At 39.3% G+C, this 23,923-nt stretch overlaps 1 protein-coding gene across 1 annotated transcript in view; it reads left to right on the forward strand.

The window, feature by feature from the left end:
- The window catches only part of LOC126297554 (kinesin-like protein KIF3A), a 117,865-nt gene that overhangs the window by 82,314 nt on the left and 11,628 nt on the right, over window positions 1-23,923 (forward strand). The window contains exons 10-12 of the mRNA XM_049988482.1: window positions 4,112-4,292; window positions 8,566-8,802; window positions 23,699-23,824. Of these exons, the coding sequence (XP_049844439.1) occupies window positions 4,112-4,292; window positions 8,566-8,802; window positions 23,699-23,824 (544 nt within the window). The remainder of the gene's footprint in view (window positions 1-4,111; window positions 4,293-8,565; window positions 8,803-23,698; window positions 23,825-23,923) is intronic.

The following is a 23,923-nucleotide window of genomic DNA, read 5'->3' on the forward strand; positions in this document are numbered from 1 at the left end:
TCCCTTCTTTAGTAGCTGTGTCATTGGATGTGCTATATTGGCATAACCAGCTATGAAACACCTATAGAAAGTTGCTAATCCCAAGAGTGATTGCTATTCCTTTAAGTTACATTGTTCTTGAAAATTCGTGACAACTTCAGTTAATTTTGGATCAGGAAAGACACCTTCACTAGTTATAACATGTCCAAGGTAGTTCACTTGATTTTGTGCAAAGTGACATTTATCTATTGACAAGGACATATTTGCGCTTCTTATTCCCTTGAAAACTGCTTTAAGTTTCTCAGTATGCTGCTTCATGGTTTCACTGAAAATTATTATTTTGTCAAAGTATGCAAGAGCTTGTGTTGGTGTGAGCCCTCGTAAAACAGAATCTATCAGGCGCTGAAAGGTGGCTGGCGCATTGCGAAGCTCAAATGATATATGCAAGTATTTATGCTTGCCTGTAGTTGTAACAAACAAAGTTCTCACTGAATCATCTGGATGCACTGTCAGCTGATGGTATCCACTTGTTAGATCACAAACCAAAAAAAATGACATCTGCCCAGGTAATCTAGGGTTTCTACCAGGTTTGGTAAGGGGTAAATGTCTAGAGTGGTTATTGCATTAAGAGCAAGATAATCCACACAAAAACAGAAATGTGGTTCTCCAGAAACAGATTTCTTCTTAACAGTGACATCTGGTGAACACCATGGTTGCTATGCAGGATCTCTTGGTCCTATAATTCTGGTTTCCAATTGTTCTTTAACCATTTCTTCTACCAGCTCTCTCTGACTAAATGGTATTCTGTTAGTTCTCTGAGTGATCGGTACTGCATATATACGATACTGAACCAGATGAGTGATAGGTAAATATCAACGTTCTCGGAAAAGATCTGCTTACTCCAATAAAATAGGTGCTAAAATCTTGTGGTCTTCAACTGTCAAATGTTCTATCTTTTGCCAAATCTTGCTCTTTATTTCATTATTAATTTCGACTCCTGACAGCAATTTTTCAGTACTACTAGAAAAAATCTGTCTTTGTAACTGCAACTTTTGAAACTTCATTTGGAATCTGTACGACATCACTTTTACTTATGCTCGACACTTCAGCAACTTTTGTTCTTTGTGGCAATACAGTATCTTCATTGCTCATGTTTGTTACTGTTATTGGGACTCTAGCTACATTCTGTGTCACCATGGTAGCTACTCCAACACTTCTGGCAACATAACAATGCATTTTGTCCAGTAACTCTAATTTATCTGACCCTGCTGAATTTGCGGAGGCTGATCAATCTGTACATCGACTTGGAGGGTTTAAACTGATGTGTTGATTGGATTGATCAATTCCACAATGTCAGTATTGTTACTCCTTTGAGTATAATCTGAAGACTGATTTCCTAGGTTGTAGTTTCTACGGCCTTGTCTGATTCTTCTATCTGCGACAAATATTTCTGCCTCATTAGCAGCCAAGAAATCAAATCCAAGTACACCGTCATAGTGTGTTTCATTATTTGTAACTACTTGCACCCTTGCCATTTATTTTTCTTAGCTTAAACATAATTTTATGTTAACCTCTCCTTGGTTATGTAAATTCCCGCCATTTAACATGTGGACCTTTAGCTGTGGCAGTCTTAACTTATTCATTTTGTCAATGTAACTCCACTTCAGTGAGGTCTGTGCTCTTGTGTCAATAAGTAGCTTGATATGTCATCCACCATATACAGCACCTATCACAAAGTCATTGTTGATATGATTTTCAGTGGAGCTAACAAGAATAAAGTCTGCCCTGTCTTGTTTAATGATCTGCCAAGTTGTCAGTTCCTCGCATTACTATTTCTGTTATTGAGGCACTCTTTTGATATGTGGCCCTGTATCCCACAGTTGTAGCAAAGTCATTTTTCCTTACAATCTGTACGTTTATGACCAGGCTTGTTACGTGTGCAACATTCTGCATGTCTGTTGAATACATGATGCTCTTCTTTTCATATATCATTCGGCCATCTTTTTAATGCTACCATGAAGCTAACAGCTGCTTCTACTGCTTCCTGAGAGGTCTTACATTGCAGCAATCCGACTGCTTTGCTTACTTCGTTGCCATACAACCTGTGAGGGACCGATGACCTTTTTAGTCTGGTCCGTTCAACCCCCACAAACCAACCAACAACCCGTGTATGAATGTGTCTAAAGCTCTCTGATCAGCTTCGAACAGCTGGATGCAATTCTTATTCTCATCTTTGAGCAGCTCATATGTTTGAGCATTATTGTTTCAAATTCTGTCAGCAAACTTCTCATTAAATTCATCCCGTCGCATCTGCAGACTATGGAGTTGCTCTGTGCGGAATCTGATAGCATTTTTGCATTTTAATCTTCTGATTTCACCCAAGTGGGCTCTGCGCTGATGAAATCTTGTGCTGCGCCTCTCTGAATTCTTAATTTAGCAACTGCTAATGTATCTGAATCAGTTCACAAACCCAACAAGGCAGCTCCTTCAAGTTTATGGAAGAATACTTTTATGTCTTCCTCGGGTTTACCACTAAACACTGGTACCCATGGCAATAATGAGAAATTCTTTATTGGGCCAGCACTGCAAAAGCTCTCATTTGACAAGCCATGTGAAAGGCTGCACTCATTTCTGTCTGCTTTTAACCATTCAGTCTCTTTTCACAAATTATTTATAATGTTTTGGGGATTGTCTGTGTCACCAGAATTAGATTCTGCCATACACCAGCAAAATCATTGTATTACAGCAAAAGTTTTATAAATCCATCACTGCCTTTTGTATTGCAGCCAGATTTGACTAGACTAACGTGAATTCCAGCGTTGAATGACCCCATGTTGTCGGATGACGTCCATTTGCTGCTGTTGATTCGCCATGGAAATATGCCAGGAACTCGGGCATTCTTGGAAGTAGTTCACATGTTGCTGCACCTCCTCAGGACTGTAGGATTTCCATAATTGATCCCACTTCTGAAACCACTTCAATAAGGCGTGTATGAGGTTTGTATCCTTGGCTGAGTGTCTCCCTTGGTATTTGTCAGGATTATTGTGGGCATTGGGTCCATGAGGTACAGAAATACGTGAACTGCGAGTTATTAGCCATCACCATTTTATTTCTATGAAGACATTTATAATAAAGTGCTCACTACACTGACCTGTCATAACTGTGTCTGACATCCTATCACAAATGCATACGAAATTGTCAATACTCGATTGTGAATCGGAAAAGACATAATTCTGTGTCGGAACCACAGATGTTGGAAACTTTTGTGCCCGTGCTGGTGACCAGCGACACGACATGACTACTGTGCATGTGGGGTGCTCTGCAGCCAGCGTATGCGGACACGGCAGTTCACCAGCATTCAATGATAACATCAGCTCACAGTTGTACCCTCGCGTGGCGGCTGCGTCCAAGCCTGTGACCCTTACACTACTTTTGTAACAAGTTTATTGTCACAGTCCATATACTATCATATTTTTATTCATGTGGGATTTTGAAAGGCACATTTTGGGATGCTCATGCAATGAATGTGCCAAGAAAGAGCCTGAAAGTAAATCATCCATATATCTTAATTCATCTTGTTGATTATCCATGTATTTTACCAAATTTAACATTGTTCATTGAAGTAAATTAATTTTAGTAGCACTTTCTGCTCACAGTAACAATTATACATTGCTGTTAGATTTAGAAGGTGATGTATGATCCACATCCTCAGCCACGTTGCAGTTATAAAACAGAAGACCTTTTAAATAGGCTTTTCAGCTTTCCTTTTTGCAGCAACAAACCATCACATTAGACACAAATTTATATATTTCTTGATTAACTCTGTTAGTTGATTACCTATTGCCTGGCTCAGCCATTATTTTAAGTATACGCAAGGGAATTGTAACTGGCTACAGGTCACATTTGCATGATTTACTGAATTTGTCATGAGTGGGCTAGTGTATTGTACCTTACCTTCTTGGTAACTAAGCCTGATGTCACTTCTCTTACCCAAGACAAAAAACTTATTTATGCATTACTCATGTACTGAAGATAACAGACATAGACAAAATTTAAGTGAAGAAAATTTTCTAGACACTGTTTTAATTGTTGTGGTATTTTTGTTTGATTTTTTTACTCTGTTCTTAATTAGGAAGGAACATGAAGCCCTACGTGATAAATTGTATAAACTAGAAAAGAAAATACTTGTTGGAGGTGAAAATCTCTTGGAAAAGGCTGAACTTCAGCAGCAACTTCTAGAAGCTTCAGCACGTGAACTTGAAGAAAGGCGCCGTAAAGAGGAACATCTGAAACAGCAATTACAACAGAAAGAAGTTAGTATGTGTGCTTAGTAGTTTAATTCATAAATTTCTTGCGTGTTTGCATATTTATTAATCACAGTCGTGTGTTTTAATAACTGTGTAGTGCAGAGTTCTGCTGTCTTTAGTATGTATAGGTACTGTGATTGCTATGTTCGGGTGCAGGCTGAGTTGGTGACCCTTTGCTCACAACTCCAGGTGTTGCTAGTTTCGGTCACACAGCTTGAGGATGTTGCCAATGGGCATCACTATGGTGCGTGAGGTGTAGGGATCCAAGGGACATCCAGCACATCCCATGTACCCACTGATTGCCCCACGCCATCACCGGTGGTAGAGTTGGAGGTCATTCTAAGGTGTGGAAGACAGTGAAAGACTCCTGAGAAAAGGCCTAGCCAGTTTGTCTGACAAACAGGTTTCAGTTAAGCTTCTGAACCAGGTGCAGTGTGTCCTATTCTGGAGGAAGTGTCTCGGCCTGCAAGTTACAGGCAGTCACAGAGGGTGGGATTACTGGTAATTGGGTCCTCCTGTGTTAGGCACGTAACGGAGCTCCTTAGAGATATGACTGCCAAGGAGGGGGAGAAGTCCAGTGTGCACGATGTGTGCATACTGGGGGGAGGGGGGACCTGAGTAGTTCCACAGGTGGAACGGGACCTTCTGGATGCCATGAAGAGCACAGGGTGCAGCCAACTGCAGCTGGTTAAAAAGAGTAAACAGAAATGATGACAGACAAAAGTTAATAGAAATTCATGTGTACGTAAAAGGATTGATGCACAAAGCTTACATAACTACCCCCGTCACACTTTAGCAGTAGATCTTGCTGAGATTCGCGAAAATTCTGAGCCTACATAAAACTGCTAAGTGGGACTAAGGCGCCTATAAGGTCACTCATTGACCAGTCTGGTATGGCAGTAGAGACAGCAAGAGTAAAACCGAAGTTTTAAATCTTGCAGTTAAGAAATTGTTCACACAGGAGAATCGTATAAGCATACTATCATTTGACGATCACACAGACTTCCATTTGGAGGACACAGTAATAAGCATCCCTGAGAGAGAGAGAGAGAGAGAGAGAGAGAGAGAGAGAGAGAGAGAGAGAGAGAGAGAGAGAGAGAGAGTTGAAAGCAAATAAGGCACAAGTCGTGATGGAATCCCAATTCAGTTTTATGAAGAATACTCGACAGCATTAGTCCCTTACTTAGATCTTAGATACCATTTATTGCAAATCTCTTACGCAGCACAAAGTACTAAGCGACTGTAAAAAGTGCAGGTGACTCCCGTACATAGGAAGGCTAAAAGAATGGACCCACAAATCTACAGACCAATACCTTTAACATCAGTTTGCTGCAGAATCCTTGAACTTATTCTCAGTTTGAATATAATAAATTTCTTTGCGAGATCAAAACTTCTGTCCACAAATTATTGCGATTTTAGAAATTGTCACTCGTGCAAAACTCAGCTTGCCTTTTCTCACTTGAGATCCAGTGAACCATGGATGAAGGGTAACAGGCAGATTCCATATTCTTCGATTTCCGAAAAGCATTTGACGCAGTGCCACAGTGCCAGCTGTTAACAAAGGTACACCAGTAACAAGAGATAGTCTGTAGCTTCAGTGTGAGATAGCGATTATAATGTTACTGATGACACTGTAGAAGAGTTACTAAGTATGGTTTTCTGGAATTCCTTCACTGAAGAAAATGAAGTACATGTTCCAGAATTTAAAATGAGAACAGCTGCCAACATGAGTAACTTAGAAGTAGATATCCTTGGTGTAGGAAAGCGTCTCAAATCACTCAATAAAGCAAGTCTTCTGGTTCAGATTGTATACCAATTACATTCCTTTCAGAGCACGCTAATGTAATAACTCCATACTTAGCAATCATGTACAACTGCTCGCTCAACAAAAGATCCGTACCTAAAAAGTGGAAAGTTGCAAAAGTCATACCAATACTCAAAAAATGAAAGAGGAGTAATCTGCTGGATTACAGACCCATATCACAGAACTTCAGTGTGCAATCAGTTTAAAAAATAAAAAGTATCTATTGACACATAGTGTGGATTCAGAAAATATTGTTCTTGTGAAACACTGCTTTTGACATCATTCCAGACAAGCATCTTCTAATCAAGTTGCTTGTCTATGGACTGTCATCTCATTTTGTGCAACTAAATTCGTGATTTCCGTCAGCAAGGCTACAGTTGGTAGTAATTAATGGAAAGTCATTGAGTAAAACAGAAGTGATAGCTGGCATTCCCCAAGGAAGGGTTCAGATCCTCTGCTGTTCTTAATGTATATAAACAATTTAGGAGACAATCTGAGCAACCATATTGGTTTGTTTGCAGATGGCACTGTCATATACCATCTTGTAAAGTCATCAGAAGATCAAAACCAATCGCAAACTGATTTAGACACGGTACCTGTATGGTGCAAAAAGTGGCTGTTGACCCTGAATAATGAAAAGTGTAAGGTCATGCACATGACTGCTAAAAGAAAGTACTAAAATAAATCCATTAAATTCCAATTACACCATAAACTACACAAATTTAAAGGCTGTCAGTTCAACTAATTACCTAGTGATAACAATTACAAGTAACTTAAACTGGAATAATCACATAGATAATTGTTTGGGGAAGACAAACCAAAAGGCTATGTTTTATTGGCAGAACACTTAGAAGAGGCAACAATACAAAATAGTGTGTGTCATGGATATGATATGAGAGTTGGGGTGGCAATCATTAAAACAAAGACATTTTTCATTATAGTGAGATCATTTTATGAAATTTCAGTCAGCAAATTTCTCTTCTGCACGCAGAAATATTTTGTTGGCATCCACCTACAAAAGGAAAAATGATCATCGTTGTAAAATAAGAGAACTAAGAGATTACCTGAAAACATATATGTTATCATTTTTCCCACTTTTTGTTCGAAAGTAGCTCCGTAGGGAAGTATTGTGAAGGTGATTTGATGAACCCTCCACCAGGCAGTTAAGCTTGAATTGCACATGTAGATGTAGACTACATCTACATAATGTAGATGCAGAATGGCATGCCACACAAGTAAATTTTTGATAATGATTTGATTCAGAACAAGCAAATTCAACTGTTTTATCTTGTCTCTCGTGAATGGTACAACTGTGTTTTGTTATCTTCTGAAATAATTATTTTTCATTCTGGTACACCGGGTTGTAATATAAAATCTTGTCTAAATCTTATCTTTAATGATTCTTGTAGTTGACATGTGGAATAACCAGGTCTACTGCCGGATGTTTGTGTCACTCTGGCAGAATATTTTGGCAACGTAACTCGTTGCAAGGCAAGGCAACGAGTTGCATTGCCCCAGAGCGACACAAACCTCCGGCAGTAGACTCGATTATTCCACATGTCAAGATATCCCCAGGAAACCCTGAATAGTTACATTCTTGTAGTTGTTTATTAAAGCATTCAATCGCACTAATGATTAATTGTCTGCACCAGATGAAAGAGCTGTGCTTTTGGCATGCCAAATTTTTCATAAAATTTATGAATTGTAATTGAGCATTGGAATTGGAAAAAGAAATGGATGACTTTTGGTAGTCGCTTACTGTACCGTCTGATATAGTGGACTCTGAACTGTGAAGTTAAAATCCTGGTCCATTTGTTCTCATTTAGGTTTTCTGTGGTTCCCTGAACATAGATTCCTGTCTGGTAGTATGTCCCTCAAACGAAATTTTAAGGTATGCAGGAGAGCTTCTGTAAAGTTTGGAAGGTAGGAGACGAGATACTGGCAGAAGTAAAGCTGTAAGTACCGGGCATGAGTCGTGCTTCGGTAGCTCAGATGCTAGAGCACTTGCCCACGAAAGGCAAAGGTCCCGAGTTCGAGTCTCGGTCGGGCACACAGTTTTAATCTGCCAGGAAGTTTCATATCAGGGCACACTCCGCTGCAGAGTGAAAATCTCATTCTGGAGGCTATCTAGTGATCAGTGCATAAGTACATGTAGCTCTGCATGGTCATTCCACTCATTATTGAGAGTAATTCATATGATAAATTTTACTTTTCTCCCAAGTTCCATTATTTCTTGATTCAAATACTTTTATGAATTTCTGGGTGTTTAATACATCTCGCTTTGACTTCTAACAAAAACATGATTATTTTTATTTGTTTGTTAAAATTGTGATACAATTTCAGTGTGTATGCACACTTTGCAAAACCATGTAGAAGTTTCTGCCAGTTAGTTGGTAGGACAACATTCCACTTATTTTAGTGAAACCACTAGGAGTATTCATTCATATTATTAGTGACAAAAATTTCTTTCAACAGGCAGAATTAATTGACATGGAAGAACGTTATTCGAGTTTACAAGAGGAAGCTGCTGGAAAAACTAAAAAGTTGAAGAAAGTTTTTGCCATGTTGATGGCTGCAAAAGCAGAGCTAAATGACTTGCGGCATGAACAACAGCGAGAAATGGAAGGACTTCTGGACAGTGTATTTAGCCTGACCAGGGAACTGAAGCTTCAAGAAACTATTATCGATGCTTTCATCCCAAAGCAGTATCAGGTTAGTTGAATGAATGTAAACAGATCATTATTATTTTTTATGCAATTTATAGATTAAGTAGTGTAAATTATGGCACAGGTGGTTTCCCTTTACCTTTACAGCTTTAATGGCTTTACAGCTTTAATTTATCTGAAAACAATATTACAAACTGAAATGTAAAAAGAAAATAGAATTTTTAACTTCAAAATAAAAATATAACAGCAATTGGATCGCTGTAAATTTATTTTGTTTAGTGAAATATCAAGTTAATAATAGTTGCAGTCCTTTTCAGTTAATTTTGAAATTCCATGTATTTCATATCTCAATAGCAAACCTGCCAACTTTTGTGGTTTATCTGAAATTTATGGAAATTGTAGAATTTTATGGGTGGGCAGTGTCATTTTATGACTTCGCAGACAAAAATTTGAAATGTTAACATTCAGTAATCACCCCACTTCTGCATAATCAATTGTTAGCATGTGTTAAAAGCAAGTCTACAATAGGCAATAACTCATTCTTTGATATGATTGATACTTTTAATCGTGTGATGTTTGTGTCATCATTGGATTTAAAACCAGAATGACAGTTCTTTTATGTGAATCTTACATGTCAACAGAGTCTGCTCCACAAATTCTTTGTTCCGCTCCATTCACTTGTTGTGATTTAACCTTGTATTCTTGGACCGTGTGTGAACTAATGACATTCGTTCCATATGTGTGTGTTTTTTTACCATGTGCATATTCTTTGTTCACAAGGTCGGTACCATTTTCATTTAATGGTTTAAGACTTTTTGTCCATGTTTCCAATGAAGTGTCGACTGTCTTGAGTGTTTATGTCAAAATTTTATGTGACATTCAGTGATCCATGTTCCTTTCGATGTTTCAGTACATATCGAGATATTCATTCTCAGACATTTTCAGATGCTCTATTCCTATTGCAGGAACAATAAACAAGCAACAATACTTCTAGACATTTAAATAATCATATTCTGTTGATTTTCTGTGCATACTAAAATCAAGAAAGGGAGAAAAATTTGCCTTTTTCACAGTATGTGGATGTGATATTAATCTTGCACATGGTGGATGAAATGATTTAAGTAATCGTGTGAAGAGTGGTAAACACATAAGTTATGTTAAATCAAAGGAAGATAACAAGAAATCAACACCTTTTTTGCCAAGTCTGGAAACATTTACAGTGACGTAATTAGGGCCAAGTGTCTGTTTAGTTCCTCTCTGGTTGGAACACAATGTGCCCTTTAGTGTGGATGATCATACTGGTGCTTTATTTAAAAAGATGTTTCCCACATCAGAATTTGCAGAGAAATATAGCTGTGGTCACACAAAAACAACATGCATTGTAAATAAGATAGCAAAAACTGCATCATCTGAAGTTGTTAAGTGGCTTCAGAGTGAACCATGTTATTTAGCAATGAATGGAAGCAGTGATGTGAATGCCAAGTGGTACCATGTTGCTTTTACATTCTATGATATTCCACGGGAAAAAGTAGTGAGCACAGTACTATCCATACCAGTATTAGTTGGGGACTCAACAGGATGAAACATAGGTAACCTGATGTTATCACAGCTGAATTCTCATAACATACCAATTGAAAAATGTGTGGCTTTCGATAGGACACCAAAATGGGGTTTCAGTGATTCTGAAGGAAGTTCAACCAGGTATTGCCATTATTGGGTGCATTTGCCACCTGATTAATTCAGCAGCTGAAAAAGGTGCTGGAAGATTACCACTTAATATGGATGAGATCCTTGTTGATATTGTCACGTAGAAGGAGGTGTAATTACATGAATGACGAACACTAGCTTCACTTAACGAAGGTTTATTCAGCACTTGCACATACAAGAGCGCAGAGCAAACTGCCTCCGGCCAGAACACATACAGTATATGTACAGCTAAAGAACATTCCAGTATATTCATTCTTGACATTTGTGGATACTTTTAGAATGTACTCGAACCGAATATAGAAATTAAAATTGTACAGTCCATGTGAGTTTTGAAGTCACGATCCTCCATGCAACAGTTTAGTATCATAACACTACACTACAGCACTACTCAGCTTCGTCTGTGACATTGCTCCCTCCTTAAGAGAAGAGAGTCTCAGTGTTATATACTCCTAGTCTGGGCACGAGTCATCAGTCCTGCATACTCCAGCTCCTGATGACTGATTCTCGCGCTGGTGGTAATTCTCTTAGAGCTTCTTTTGCTGCCACACTCTTCGTCACCTTTCCACTTGTTGCCTTTTACTGGAGCTTTGAATTTACCCTGAAAAGCAGGATCCTTATAGGGCTTCATTCGAAGGACGTGGACCGTATCGCTGATCATTCATCGTCTTGTGTCGGGATCGAAATCTTCAACTTCATAAGTAACATCAGACAACTGTCTTACAACCTTATAAGGTCCAAAGTAGTGCCTGGGGAGCTTCTCACAGAGACCAACCTTCCAAACAGGAGTGAAGATCCAGATGAGGTCACCAGGCTGGTAGGCAACAGGGCAGTGGCTCGCGTCATACCTTCAGCGATTGTTTTCTTGAGTGTGCAGAGTCGAGTTAACTGCCAAGCTTCTTCAGCTCTGGTTAACATCTGGCTAATATAGTCATCGTCCACATCATCAGGATGTAACGGGAACACAGTGTCCATCGTCGCAGTCACCTCACTCCCATGCACCAGGAAAAATGGCATAAATTCTGTGGTGTCTTGTTTATCGGTGTTGTAGGCAAACGTCACTAAAGGTAGCACCTCATCCCAGTTGCTCTGCTCAACATTGACGAACATTGATAGCATGTTGGCCAAGGTGTCATTAAGGCATTCAGTAAGCCTGTTCATTTGCGAATGGTAGGCAGTCGTCATGTGATGAGTAATGTTGCACCTACGGTTTAGCTCTGTCACAAGATTCGATTGAAAAACTTTCCTTCTATTAGCAATTAACGATCTTGGGGCGCCGTGTTTTAATACAATGTCTCTCACAGTGAATTTGGCTACCTCGGATGCTTCGGTTGTTTTCATGGATTTTTTAATGGCATAGCATGTCAGATAATCAGTGCAAACAATAATCCATCTATTGCCACTAGTAGACATTCGAAATGGTCTGAGGAGGTCCATCCCAACACGCCGGAAAGGTGTTTCGGCTGGTGGAATTGGTATGAGTCGGCCAGGTGGTTTCTGAGGAATTGCCTTTCTCCTCTGGCACTCTCGACAGTGCGACACACAGTGACGGACACTCCTAAATAAACCTGGCCACAAAAATCTCTCGCAGATTCTATTGTATGTCCGGCCTCAGGTGTGTCATGGAATTTCTGTAGAACATCTAAGCGCATGTGTTTAGGAATCGCTGATAGCCACCTCTTTCCAGATGGATCGAAGTTTTTCTTGCAAAGTAATCCATTAACTACCCTAAATTGCCCTTTCACACCCTCTGACCGATTTAAGGCAAGCGTAATTTGAGATATCGTGGCGTCCTCCTTCTGCTCAGCAGAGAGATCCTGGAGTGCAACGAGACAGTCACTATCTTCATCAAAATATCGGTGGTCTTGCACAGGGTTTCTTGAGAGACAGTCAGCATGTAGGTGTTTTCTTCCATTTTTGTACACTACGCTAATGTCATACTCTAGAAGATGTAGTGCCCTCCTGGCGAGTCTTCCTGTTGGATCCTTAAGACCTGCCAACCGACAAAGTGAATGATGGTCTGTAACAACTGTGAATAGCCTTCCATAGAGATACTGTCAAAATTTGCATATGGCTCAGATCACAGCAAGAAGTAGTTGAGTAGTTTCTCTCGGCTTTTGTAAGTGTCCTAGAAGCATAGGCTATAACCTTCTCTTTTCCATCCGAAATTTGCACCAGAACAGCACTAATCCCATACCCACTGACATCTGTGTGTAGTTGTGCAGGTACTCTCTCATCATACAGACAAAGTACAGGGTCAGTCGTCATAGCTTTTGGCAACACATCGAAAGAATCTTGTTGAGCACCACCCCAGATAAATTTAGCATCAGCTTTTAACAACTCTTGGAGTGGCCTGGCTTTGATACAAAAGTCTTTGATAAAACAACGGTAATAAGAACATAATCTGAGGAAGCTTCTCACATCTCTAATACTTTTAGGAATAGGAAATTCTGTTATAGATCTCACCTTTTCTGGGTTTGGCCAAACAGTTTTGTTTGACACGTGGCGTCCAAGTATTTAGATTTCTTTTGATCCAAAGAGACACTTTCTTGGATTAAGTTTCAGTAAGCCTTGTTGGAGACACATAAGAAAGGCCCTCAGTCTTTTTATATGTTCATCAAATGTCTCTTAGAACACTATAATGTCATCTAAATAACAAAGACACATTGTCCACTTCAGTTGACTTAGAAGATTATCCATCATCCATTCAAAACTTGCTAGTGCATTACACAAACCAAACAACATTACCTCAAACTCATACAGACCCTCAGGGGTGATGAATGCAGTTTCCTCACGATCAGCCTCATCTGCTTCGATTTGCCAGTATGCCGAGTACATGTCCGTGGTTGACAAAAACTTAGCCACCTTTAGACAATCTAGAGTATCGTCAATTCGTGGAAGAGGATAAACGTCCTATTTAGTTATCTTATTAAGCTTCTTGTAATCAACATAAAAGCGCCAACTGCCATCCTTCTTCCTGACGAGAATCACTGGTAATAACCGTGGGCTCTGCAAAGGCTGAATTATGTCATTCTTCATCATTTTCTCTACCTTGTCGTGAATTATACTACATTCCGTTGCTGACACACGGTATGCTCTCTGTCTTATTGGTTGATGGTCTCCAGTGCTAATTCGGGGCTTGACCGTCAATTTGTCTAATTTGCTCTTCATCTGTGGGTTGAAGCTTTCAGAGAACTCTTGTAGAATAGCAAGTAGCTTCTTCTGTTGTTCCTTAGTGAGATCTGGTGATAGTCAAGCTAGAAGATCTTGTCTCATAGTGGTAGTGCTAATTTCGCCCACAGACTCGGCATGGGAGGTTTCTATGACGCTCAGCTGTTCTTCAATTAATGGCTCAGTGTTTGCTACGCACATGTGTCTTGGAAGAATCTGCTATTCTTGACGGCAGTTAACTATCCACAATTCACCCTATCTGTTCTTAAATGGGACGGCAGAGGCTGGGATGACCAAGTTATTCTTCAGTAGTATGCTTCTCTTACATTCCACTACAAGATCCATGGGTTGATGCATGGCATGACACATGACAGTTACCTTTCTAGCACTGACCACAGGAATGATCACTTCATCCAGCACACATAGTCTCCAGACACTCAGATGCTCATTTTCCTGTCCACAGTATCTCATCTGTGTAGCATAATCTTCGAGCAACCACAATCCATAATTGCCTGAGAAGCTTCCAAAAAGTCCCATCCGAGAATGATGTCATGACTACACTCTTGTAAGACAATGAATTCTAAGGGCTGTGTATGGCCACTTATACCCATAAGAATGACACATCTTCCTGTAAGTTTTACATATTTCCCATTAGCCACCTTCGGCAGAGATGTTTTGTTGTCGACGAATACGGTTTTCTGCAACTGGCTATGGTACTTCTCTGAAACGACTGAATATGATGCTCCAGAGTCCACAAGAGCTTGGGCTGGCCTGCCATCCACAACGATGTCGACGTAGTTTCCTATCATTTTTGTAGTGATGGATGGCGAAGCATTTTGCTCTTCTGCAGCCTCACCTCCTTTAGTTTTACAGGTTGCGGCAGCTAGGTCATCGGCTGGAGCTTCTAAACGGCAATGGAGACCTCAATCGGTGTGTTGGGGAGCGTCCTCTCCAGTGCTATCTTGCGATGATGATGATCTACGTTGTCCTGCACCCACATCTTCTTGTTCATCTTCGTCGTCCCGGAGTTGGCATTGGCTAAGATCGGTCTACTGTCTTCTGGTGCGGGTATTGTCAAATATCCGACGCCTTTCTCGACAGTAGCGCACCACATGTCCCGGTCATCCACAGTGAAAACATACTGGTTGGTTATCCTGGGTCCTCCAGGCGTCAGTCTTCCTTGGTGCCCAAACTAGTTCCTTATGCAGCATTGTAGGAACATAACTCTGCCTGGGTCTCAACTTTTTCACCATTTTAAAGGGAAATGAAGGATGAGAGATTGGGTTCAGTGTCTTTTCCATTTCCTCCCATATGACCTCTTGAAGCATCTCGGTTTTTTGCTCACTGTGCAATCCAAGTGCCCTCTGAACTTCCTCTGTCACTATGTGATGAAGAGCACTTTTGAAATCAGTTGCTTCCTCCATGACAGACATTGATACGATGTTTAGAAGCTGTTGAAACTACTTGCATTTAATTCTTTTTTTTTATTTATTTATTTATTTTTATATTATGCCTTGTCTCGATATACTGGCACCATTTTATTAAGTCGTCTGCTAGCGAAACCTCCTTCAGGATTAGGGGCTTGATACATGTCCTCAGCAAGACCCTTCATGAGGTGTGCAACCTTATCTTCCTTCTTCATTCTAGGATCCACTATTTTACACAGCTCCAAGACGTCTTGGATGTAGGATGCTGTAGTTTCTCCTGGACGCTGTGCCCTGTACTTTAATTTATCTTCAGCTTTGCACTTCTCTCATTGTGTGTCGCCGAAATACTTGCGCAGTTCCGCCTAGAATACTTCCCAGCTTGTGAAATTCTCCTTGTTGTTCTCATACCATTGCTTGCCAGTGCCCTTCAAGTAGAAAAATACGTTAGCCAAACACACGGTGTCATCTCATTTGTTAAATTTGGCTATACGCTCATATACCTTCAGCCACTTGTTGGATCGTGGCCATTGTCACCAGAGAACCCGGGAGGATGTCTCGTGGGGTGGCACACAGTTGCTATCCCAAGTTCCAATTCCCAGCGTCTCCACCAGAACAATGTTACGTAGAAGAAGGTGTAATTAGATGAATGCCGAACACTAACTTCACTTAATGAAGAAATTAAAATTGTACAGTCCAGGTGAGTTTTGAAATCATGACCCTCCATGCAACAGTTTAGTATCATAACCACTACACTACGGCGCTACTCACCTTCTTCTGCAACAGTATATTTTATTTCTTAGAGAAGAGATGCCTTCAGAAATTTGAGAAAATATATGGGAAAGAGCCAAAGAAAATTCTGAAGCATGTATGTACTAGATGGTTATCTTTAGGCAGATGTGGGATCTGCTCTTGTTTTCGAGAAGGAAGTAATATTATGTACCCAAAACATTTCCACAATCTTGACGTCTTTCAAAATACCTATAGTTGAACAAAGTGGATGCAAAGAGTATCAGAAGAAGAGAATTCCTGATTCTTCTACTAAAAGAATAGCATATTCTTCCAAATGTGACAAACCCACCCTAAAAAGTAAGACTTCTGCTACAACACGTGAGGAAAAATTGTTTGTGTTCCTATTCTCAGTCTAGAACAAGGCATTTTGCACTTTTCTTCATGTGACAATTCCTGTATTTGAGAAATTGAATATTGTCCATCAGACTTCTTCCCCACAAGTTCACTTTTTATTAGAACTCCTAATCGATTTGCTAAAGCAGATGTTCACCAAGTTTGTTAACTTCAAAATTGTCAAAAGCTCCTCCTTGCTTGAAGTTGAGTACAACGTGACTCGAAATCAAAGAAGTGATGATGGGTTAGTTACTGGCACTGAGACTTCATAATGAACTATCTCCAGGATACCGATAAATCCCTTTTCTTTGCATCTGTGAGAAACTACTTTCGTACTGTCTGTGACTGCATCATCAACAAGTTTCCACTCAAGGGTGATGTGTTAAGGCATGCTGAAGGTTAGACACATGAAGATGCACAGTTTTTTCCATTTGTTTTTTCTAGGAAATGTTTCCTGTGATGTTATGTGAGGAAGAGAATGAAACTAAAGATGAAGTGGTGAATAAGATTCAGAGGCAGTTCACAACTCTTCATGTAGATGACACTGGCTTCAAATCAAAATGCTGCAAGTGATTCCAGTTGGGCACAAATATCAAGAATTTGTGGAACTTATGAACATCTACATCTACATCCATACTCCGCAAGCCACCTGACGGTGGCTTCTTAAGTATAACCGAATTTCTACATCTACATCTACATGACTACTCTGCAATTCACATTTAAGTGCTTGGCAGAGGGTTCATCGAACCACAATCATACTATCTCTCTACTATTCCACTCCCGAACAGCGAGCGGGAAAAACGAACACCTAAACCTTTCTGTTCGAGCTCTGATTTCTCTTATTTTATTTTGATGATCATTCCTACCTATGTAGGTTGGGCTCAACAAAATATTTTCGCATTCGGAAGAGAAAGTTGGTGACTGAAATTTCGTAAGAAGGTCTCGCCGCGACGAAAAACGTCTATGCTGTAATGACTTCCATCCCAACTCGCTTACCATATCTGCCACACTCTCTCCCCTATAACGCGATAATACAAAACGAGCTGCCCTTTTTTGCACCCTTTCGATGTCCTCCGTCAATCCCACCTGGTAAGGATCCCACACCGCGCAGCAATATTCTAACAGAGGACGAACGAGTGTAGTGTAAGCTGTCTCTTTAGTGGACTTGTTGCATCTGCTAAGTGTCCTGCCAATGAAACGCAACCTTTGGCTCGCCTTCCCGACAATATTATCTATGTGGTCCTTCCAACTGAAGTTGTTCGTAATTTTAACACCCAGGTACTTAGTTGAATTGACAGCCTTGAGAATTGTACTATTTATCGAGTAATCGAATTCCAACGGATTTCTTTTGGAACTCATGTGGAGTAATTCGCTCTGTTCTATGACCATAGCAATGCTGATTGTGAATGTGTTCTCAACATTGTAAAGAAAAATAGAAGAGAGTTCAGATCATCCTGTCCAATGAATCTCTGGAGTCTTTCTGTTTTGAAGACCAGGAGTTCTGATCCCTGTTATGACAAAACTTTTTATCAATACTTTTTGCAGGCAGCTAAAAAAGCCACTACTATGACTTTAAAGTAGAACTAGCATATGACTTGCAGTGTGTATTATGCAGGGTTTAGCAAAAAGAATCGTCCGATTCGGCATGTCTATATGTCAATGCAGTATTCAAATTGTTCTCACACTGCAGCGAGAATGTCTTGAGTTACAGCTTCCACACCTGCTGTTATACAATGTCTCAATTCAGTCATTGTCACTGGTAATGGAGCCACATAAACAGAGTCTTTTATAAACCCCCACCAGAAATAATCATATACGGTCATGTCTGGTGACCTTGAAGGCCAGTAATGTGAGGCTGAATCATTTGGTACAGTGCGACCGATCGATCATTCATTAATCCTTTAATTTAAAAATTCCCACAGTTCCAGATGCCTGTGCGGCAGTGCCCCATCCTGTTGTTAAATGAAGTCATTCATATCAGTCTCCAACTGTGGAAAAGAAGGTTCTCAATCACATTGAGATATGTGCTCGACACTAAACACTAAGTGTGGAAAAAAACTGTCATCCTCCAATTTGCCTACAATGAAATTACAGAACTCCACACATTGTTGTTTGTCACATTCACAGAGAGCTTGCAGTAGCTGAATTTTGTATGGTTTCATGTGTAAACATCAATGCAGCACACACCAGATGGACATCAGGGGCATGTTGAGTTGTTGAGCTGCGTGGCGAATGGATTTCTTCAGACTTCTTGTGAAACTATGGCAGATGCGTTCGACGCCTGTGTCATACACTCGGGGGATGGCCCAGTGATGGGCCTTTACACAAACAACCCAGTTCTTGAAATTGTTCATGCCATCGTCTGATGCTCTGTGCTGTAGGAGGATGCGCACCATACCTAGTACTAAAGTCATGCTGAACTGTTATTACTGACCTGCACTGTGCAAAACATAGAACACAAAATGCTTTCTGTTGTCTCAACACCATATGTACTAGAACTGAAGTGGGTGGACAGTGCTGCTAACTGGCAGGAACCATGCAAAGCACGAGAGTTTGCTTTTTCCAACAGTATGTTGTTCACACACAAATAACATAAAAGTTACAGTTTTTTTAAGACTGGATGATTCTTTTTGATACACCCTGTATTATTTCTTGCCTGTGCTATGTTAAACAAGTTTTATTGTGTAAAACATTTTTCAATTATCACATATCTTGCTTAATTTATCAAGGAAGTCCTGTTATGTATGCTTCAAACCAATGTTCGCCACGCCTGCTGCTGTTCAACATGGATTTCTTCTTGATTGCTATGTTCAGCTACAAATAATTGGCCTATGATATAAGTAGATGTGATTTCATGGAAATATCCTGTTTAAAGCAGGAATTATTGTATTCTGTAGCCCAGAAGTATTATTATTTTCGTCAAGCTGGGGGTCTATCGAAAACCGTTAGATTTTTTGTTGCACACGAGTTTTACTGATAGGCCTTTTCAAAAGTTGGCAGGTATGCAATTGCTAGACACACTCCTAATTGAAATATATCTTAGAAATAATTACGCTAGATTAAACTGTTTAATCACTCCTTTTATCCAAACATTTGCTGACCATGTGTGCACCTCGGCTCTCCCTATTGTATTGCACTCTACTCACAACTTTTGTGCACCAAAAGTATAAAGAGGTTACTCTTATTCCATAGTAATGTAAAGTTATCGATTCAATTCTGAAAGTATTTGTATGGAGTGTAGCCATTTATGGAAGTGAAACATGGGCGATAAATAGTTTGGACAAAAAGAGAATAGAAGCTTTCGAGATGTGGTGCTACAGAAGAATGCTGAAGATTAGATGGGTAGATCACATAACTAATGAGGAGGTATTGAATAGAATTGGGGAGAAGAGGAGTTTGTGGCACAACTTGACAAAAAGAAGGGACTGGTTGGTAGGACATGTTCTGAGGCATCAAGGGATCACAAATTTAGCATTGGAAGGCAGTGTGGAAGGTAAAAATCATAGAGGGAGACCAAGAGATGAATACACTAAGCAGATTCAGAAGGATGTAGGGTGCAGTTGGTACTGGGAGATGAAGAAGCTTGCACAGGATAGAGTAGCATGGAGAGCTGCATCGAACCAGTCTCAGGACTGAAGCCCACAACAACAACAACAACAACGATTCTATGATGCTGTATGCTATGAGATTTTGAAGGCAGTGAAAGACTAATATTTGTGTCTAGATGATACTGTTTATTCACTCCCTTCCCACTTCTACACTGAAATATGAGAAACAGAACAATGCAAAATCCAGTTCTATAAAAGTTACAGCTTCTCAAAACACCCAATATAAACTGAAAAAACATATAAATGAAAAAATAGTTACTCGCCATATATAAGCGATGTTGAGTCCCAGACAGACACAATGTAAAGACAGCTAAACAAGTAGCTTTCAGCCAAAGGGCTTCCTTCTGAATTAGACAAAATACACACACACATTCATTCATGTAGACATAACTTGCACACACATGCTGACCAGTGTCCAGTCTGGCTTCAGCCGCCAGAGACAGTGGTGTATGTTGTCTGATTCAGAAGAAGGACTTTTAGCTGAAAGCTTACTTATTTAGCAGTCTTTTTGTTGTGCCTGTCTGTGACTCAGCATCTCCACTATATGTTGAGCAGCAATCTATTCTTTTCATAATTGCAATATTCCATCCTGGATTTTCCATTGTTTGAAATAAATGGAAAAACTTTAGATATGTTCAGATTCTTAGTTCCCTAACTTGTGCTTCACTATACAGGAAAATATAAATCTTATAATTAATTCATTCCTCTAACATGCTATTGCTACACAATCTATGTCATCTGCTGTTGTGTAATGGCTGTAGTTGCCGGCTGACAATGAAATGCGAAGGAAAACTCGGACTTTCTTTATAATCGTGGTGATCGTTGACCTTGTGCATACAAGTCATTGACCCAGTTCCCTGTACTATCAGCTGTACTATCACTCTTACAGCTTGAGATCTGCACTCATAAAGAACAGGAAATGTAAAGCAGCAGAATCGCTAAAATCAAGACACTGATCTGTATACTAGTTCATCTAACATCTAAATCCCAGTCTACCTTTCCAAGTCAGATTTTTTTGTACTAATTATCAGTACAGATGCAAGAAGGGGGTGAAGAGAGAGAGAAAATAAAAACAAAGATCTAAAGAGTACCAAATAGGAGGAAGAGAAACATAAACATATGGGGGAATGTTCCAAAGAGAGAGCTAGAATTGGGGGAGGGGTAGTTTGAGAGGCTGGTATGTGGAATGAAGAACAGGATGGGAGAGAAATGCAAACGACAGATAAGTCTTGCAGAGATTTATATTGGGGGGTCATGTTTTCTTCAAATTATATAGTTTTATTGAGCCATTGCCGGTAAGTAGCATTGATGTGTGTTTCTTCTTCCTTCGCTAAAGTCTCTTGGTATGGATTGATACTTCCCTTTAGCTCAAAATTCAAAAAGTGCATCTATTCCGTCTAGAAATTGATTAAAAAACTTCATCTTTACTTCCCATTTGTACATATTACCACCAAAACATGACTTTTTCTCCATTTAACCAATATACAACTAACATAATAATCTATCAAAAATTCAACAAGGTACACGTGCTTCTTAAGATTGCATAAAATAATGTTTTACTATAAAATTCTTTCACGTATTGTTTAGTATTAATACATTGCAATTGTGCTTCCTGGGACTGTTTATTTACATCTACATTAATCAAATTTTTCCTGCACAAACAATCTGGTATCATCATATTGTGTATGTACCATATACTTTGGCAGATAAGAAGCATGAAGCATGAAAAAAAGGCACCAGATATCAGGGTCGTCTAATAATTAGGACACTGTAAAATCCTTACAATCATCATCTAAGGAAAGCAGCTCCTCAGGTACAACCACACTTTCATTGTTGAGACACTCATCGTATTCTGCACCTTGTGACTTGATTTCTGCTTTGTCATGAGTATCCGATAGCAAATCGTCCTCAGTGCCATCCAGAGCATTGGAAACCCCCCACTTTATGAAAGTTTGATCACTGATTCCATTATTACTTTTTCCCATGATCACACAAAACATCAATTGATGCAGCTGCATAGCTCCACCTTTCGTAAACATTTTTTTACCACTCATCATCTGATTGTTCCTTTGTTCACACATGTGTTCTTTGACTGTTTTATTCAGAGAAACAGCTAAAGGTTGTAGTATCAAAGTCAAACCACCCGGTATAACAGCAATCTTACTATTGCTTCATGCTGTGTGATTTTTGGTATTCTTAGTTATGTGATTGTGAAACATATCCAACACCAACAAACTTGGTTGATTTTGTAGAGCACCTGGTCAGCTCTGCCACACGTTTTCCATCCACAATTTTACACCATTCTCGTCCATTCATCCCTTTTTATGAAAATGTACAAAAATGTCTAGTGGAAATTTTATTTTAGGAACAGTTTTCCGCTTGAAAATGACCATAACTTTTAACTTTGTTCCATCTGCCATACATGTTAGTACTACTGTAAAACTGGTCTTTTCATGGCCTGTACTTTTGACTTGGACAGTGTTTATGCCTTTCGTTTCCACAGTTCTTTTGTTTATTATATCAAAGTTTGTTGATGTTTCATCCATATTTACAATATGAGATAGTGGAAAGTTGTATTTTTGCCTCATAGAATTAACAAACTTATAAAAACTCGTAACTTTATTGTCAAGATCTTTCAGTAATTTCTTGTAACAACATAACAATTCTGCATCTGTTCTTGTACTCATTTTGAAGTGCTATTTTTTAAATCTGGACAGCAAGCTATTTCTCTCCTCATAGAAAAAATTTTCATTGGCACTTTTTTAACAGCATCTTCTCTGATATATCGCTGCAGTATAGTTGTTTGATTCTTTAGCCCGTTTTATGAGCTTTAAGTTGAGTCTTGCGTTGTATTTCCTTCTTTTTGTCGGTTCCATCATTAGGCACACACTTCACAAATTTTCTGCCAATTACACATGCAGCACAAACTGTTTGAACACGCAACACAGCTTACAACAATACTTGTTAGCTGTACATATGAGTTTGTTATTTGGCACATGCTTCTACAGGCAAAACCGTAACAGTTCTGAAGGAGGCTTTTGCTTTATTACATGTGCAACCATACCAGCTCTTTAGTAGAAGAGCAGTTATGTCTGCAAAACTGAATAGCTAATACAACACTTTTACAAATACTCAAGATCATTACCTGAATCAGTGCATATATTATTATCCAGCTGATCACTGTTCTAAAGTAACTTTATGCGTCATTGGCAGTTTGGAGATCATCTTATAGGATAGGCATACGGTAAAATTATATGTCTTTGACGGAAATTATATACTTCGTCTTCTCTGAAGGTCATCTTACCCGCCAAAATATATGGAAAATTTTCTGTTTTACTGTAACAGTGATTAGCTACACCCTCCATCATCATGGTAGTTTTTTCCAGTTGCCTATTTTTATCGATACTTCTGCTCTAAGAAACATCCTGCTTGGGTGTATCGGTTTCCTGACCAATTGGATTAATTTATGAGTTCAGCTCATATTTGAATGGCCCATAATCAGCTTTCAAATCAAATTTATGTGTTGTGCCCCAAATGTGAAAATATTACTGAATTGCTTTTCCCATTTTTGAATCTGCATCCCCGCTGTAACAGCTGGTAGGTGATATCACTTTCCCCTACGATGGCATCTATCCACCAGCTCTTGGTACACACACATCTCCTGCAAAATGTTCTACATTTCTTTGCAGCCATATGACTCGGTAATGTTTTTAAAGTATGTGACACACTTTGGTATGCGTGATGTATTTTCATATGTTAAGAGGATTATTTCTGCCTGTTTGTTTAAAATATGGATAACCCTGTTGTGTCGTCCATTTTGATGTGTATCAGTTGTAATCTCACGACTTATTTATTCTTGTTGTAATAGCTCCTGTGTTGTTTAAATACTTGACTGTTATTGCAATTTCAGGAAATGATAGATCAATATGTTCATTGGAATGAAGACATTGGTGAGTGGCAGTTAAAGTGTGTTGCATACACAGGCAATAACATGAGGAAACAGTTGCCTGCAAACACAGCAGCACAAGGTTCTGAGGTATGTGAAGTCAATATGAGTAGTATTAATTGGTAGTTCAGTGTGATTTATGAGTGCCCCAACACTCTCAAACAACAAGCTCTTTGTACTTATATTTTT

This window comes from Schistocerca gregaria, chromosome X (assembly GCF_023897955.1).
Source record: "Schistocerca gregaria isolate iqSchGreg1 chromosome X, iqSchGreg1.2, whole genome shotgun sequence".
In the NCBI taxonomy this organism is placed as follows: Eukaryota; Metazoa; Arthropoda; class Insecta; order Orthoptera; family Acrididae; genus Schistocerca; species Schistocerca gregaria.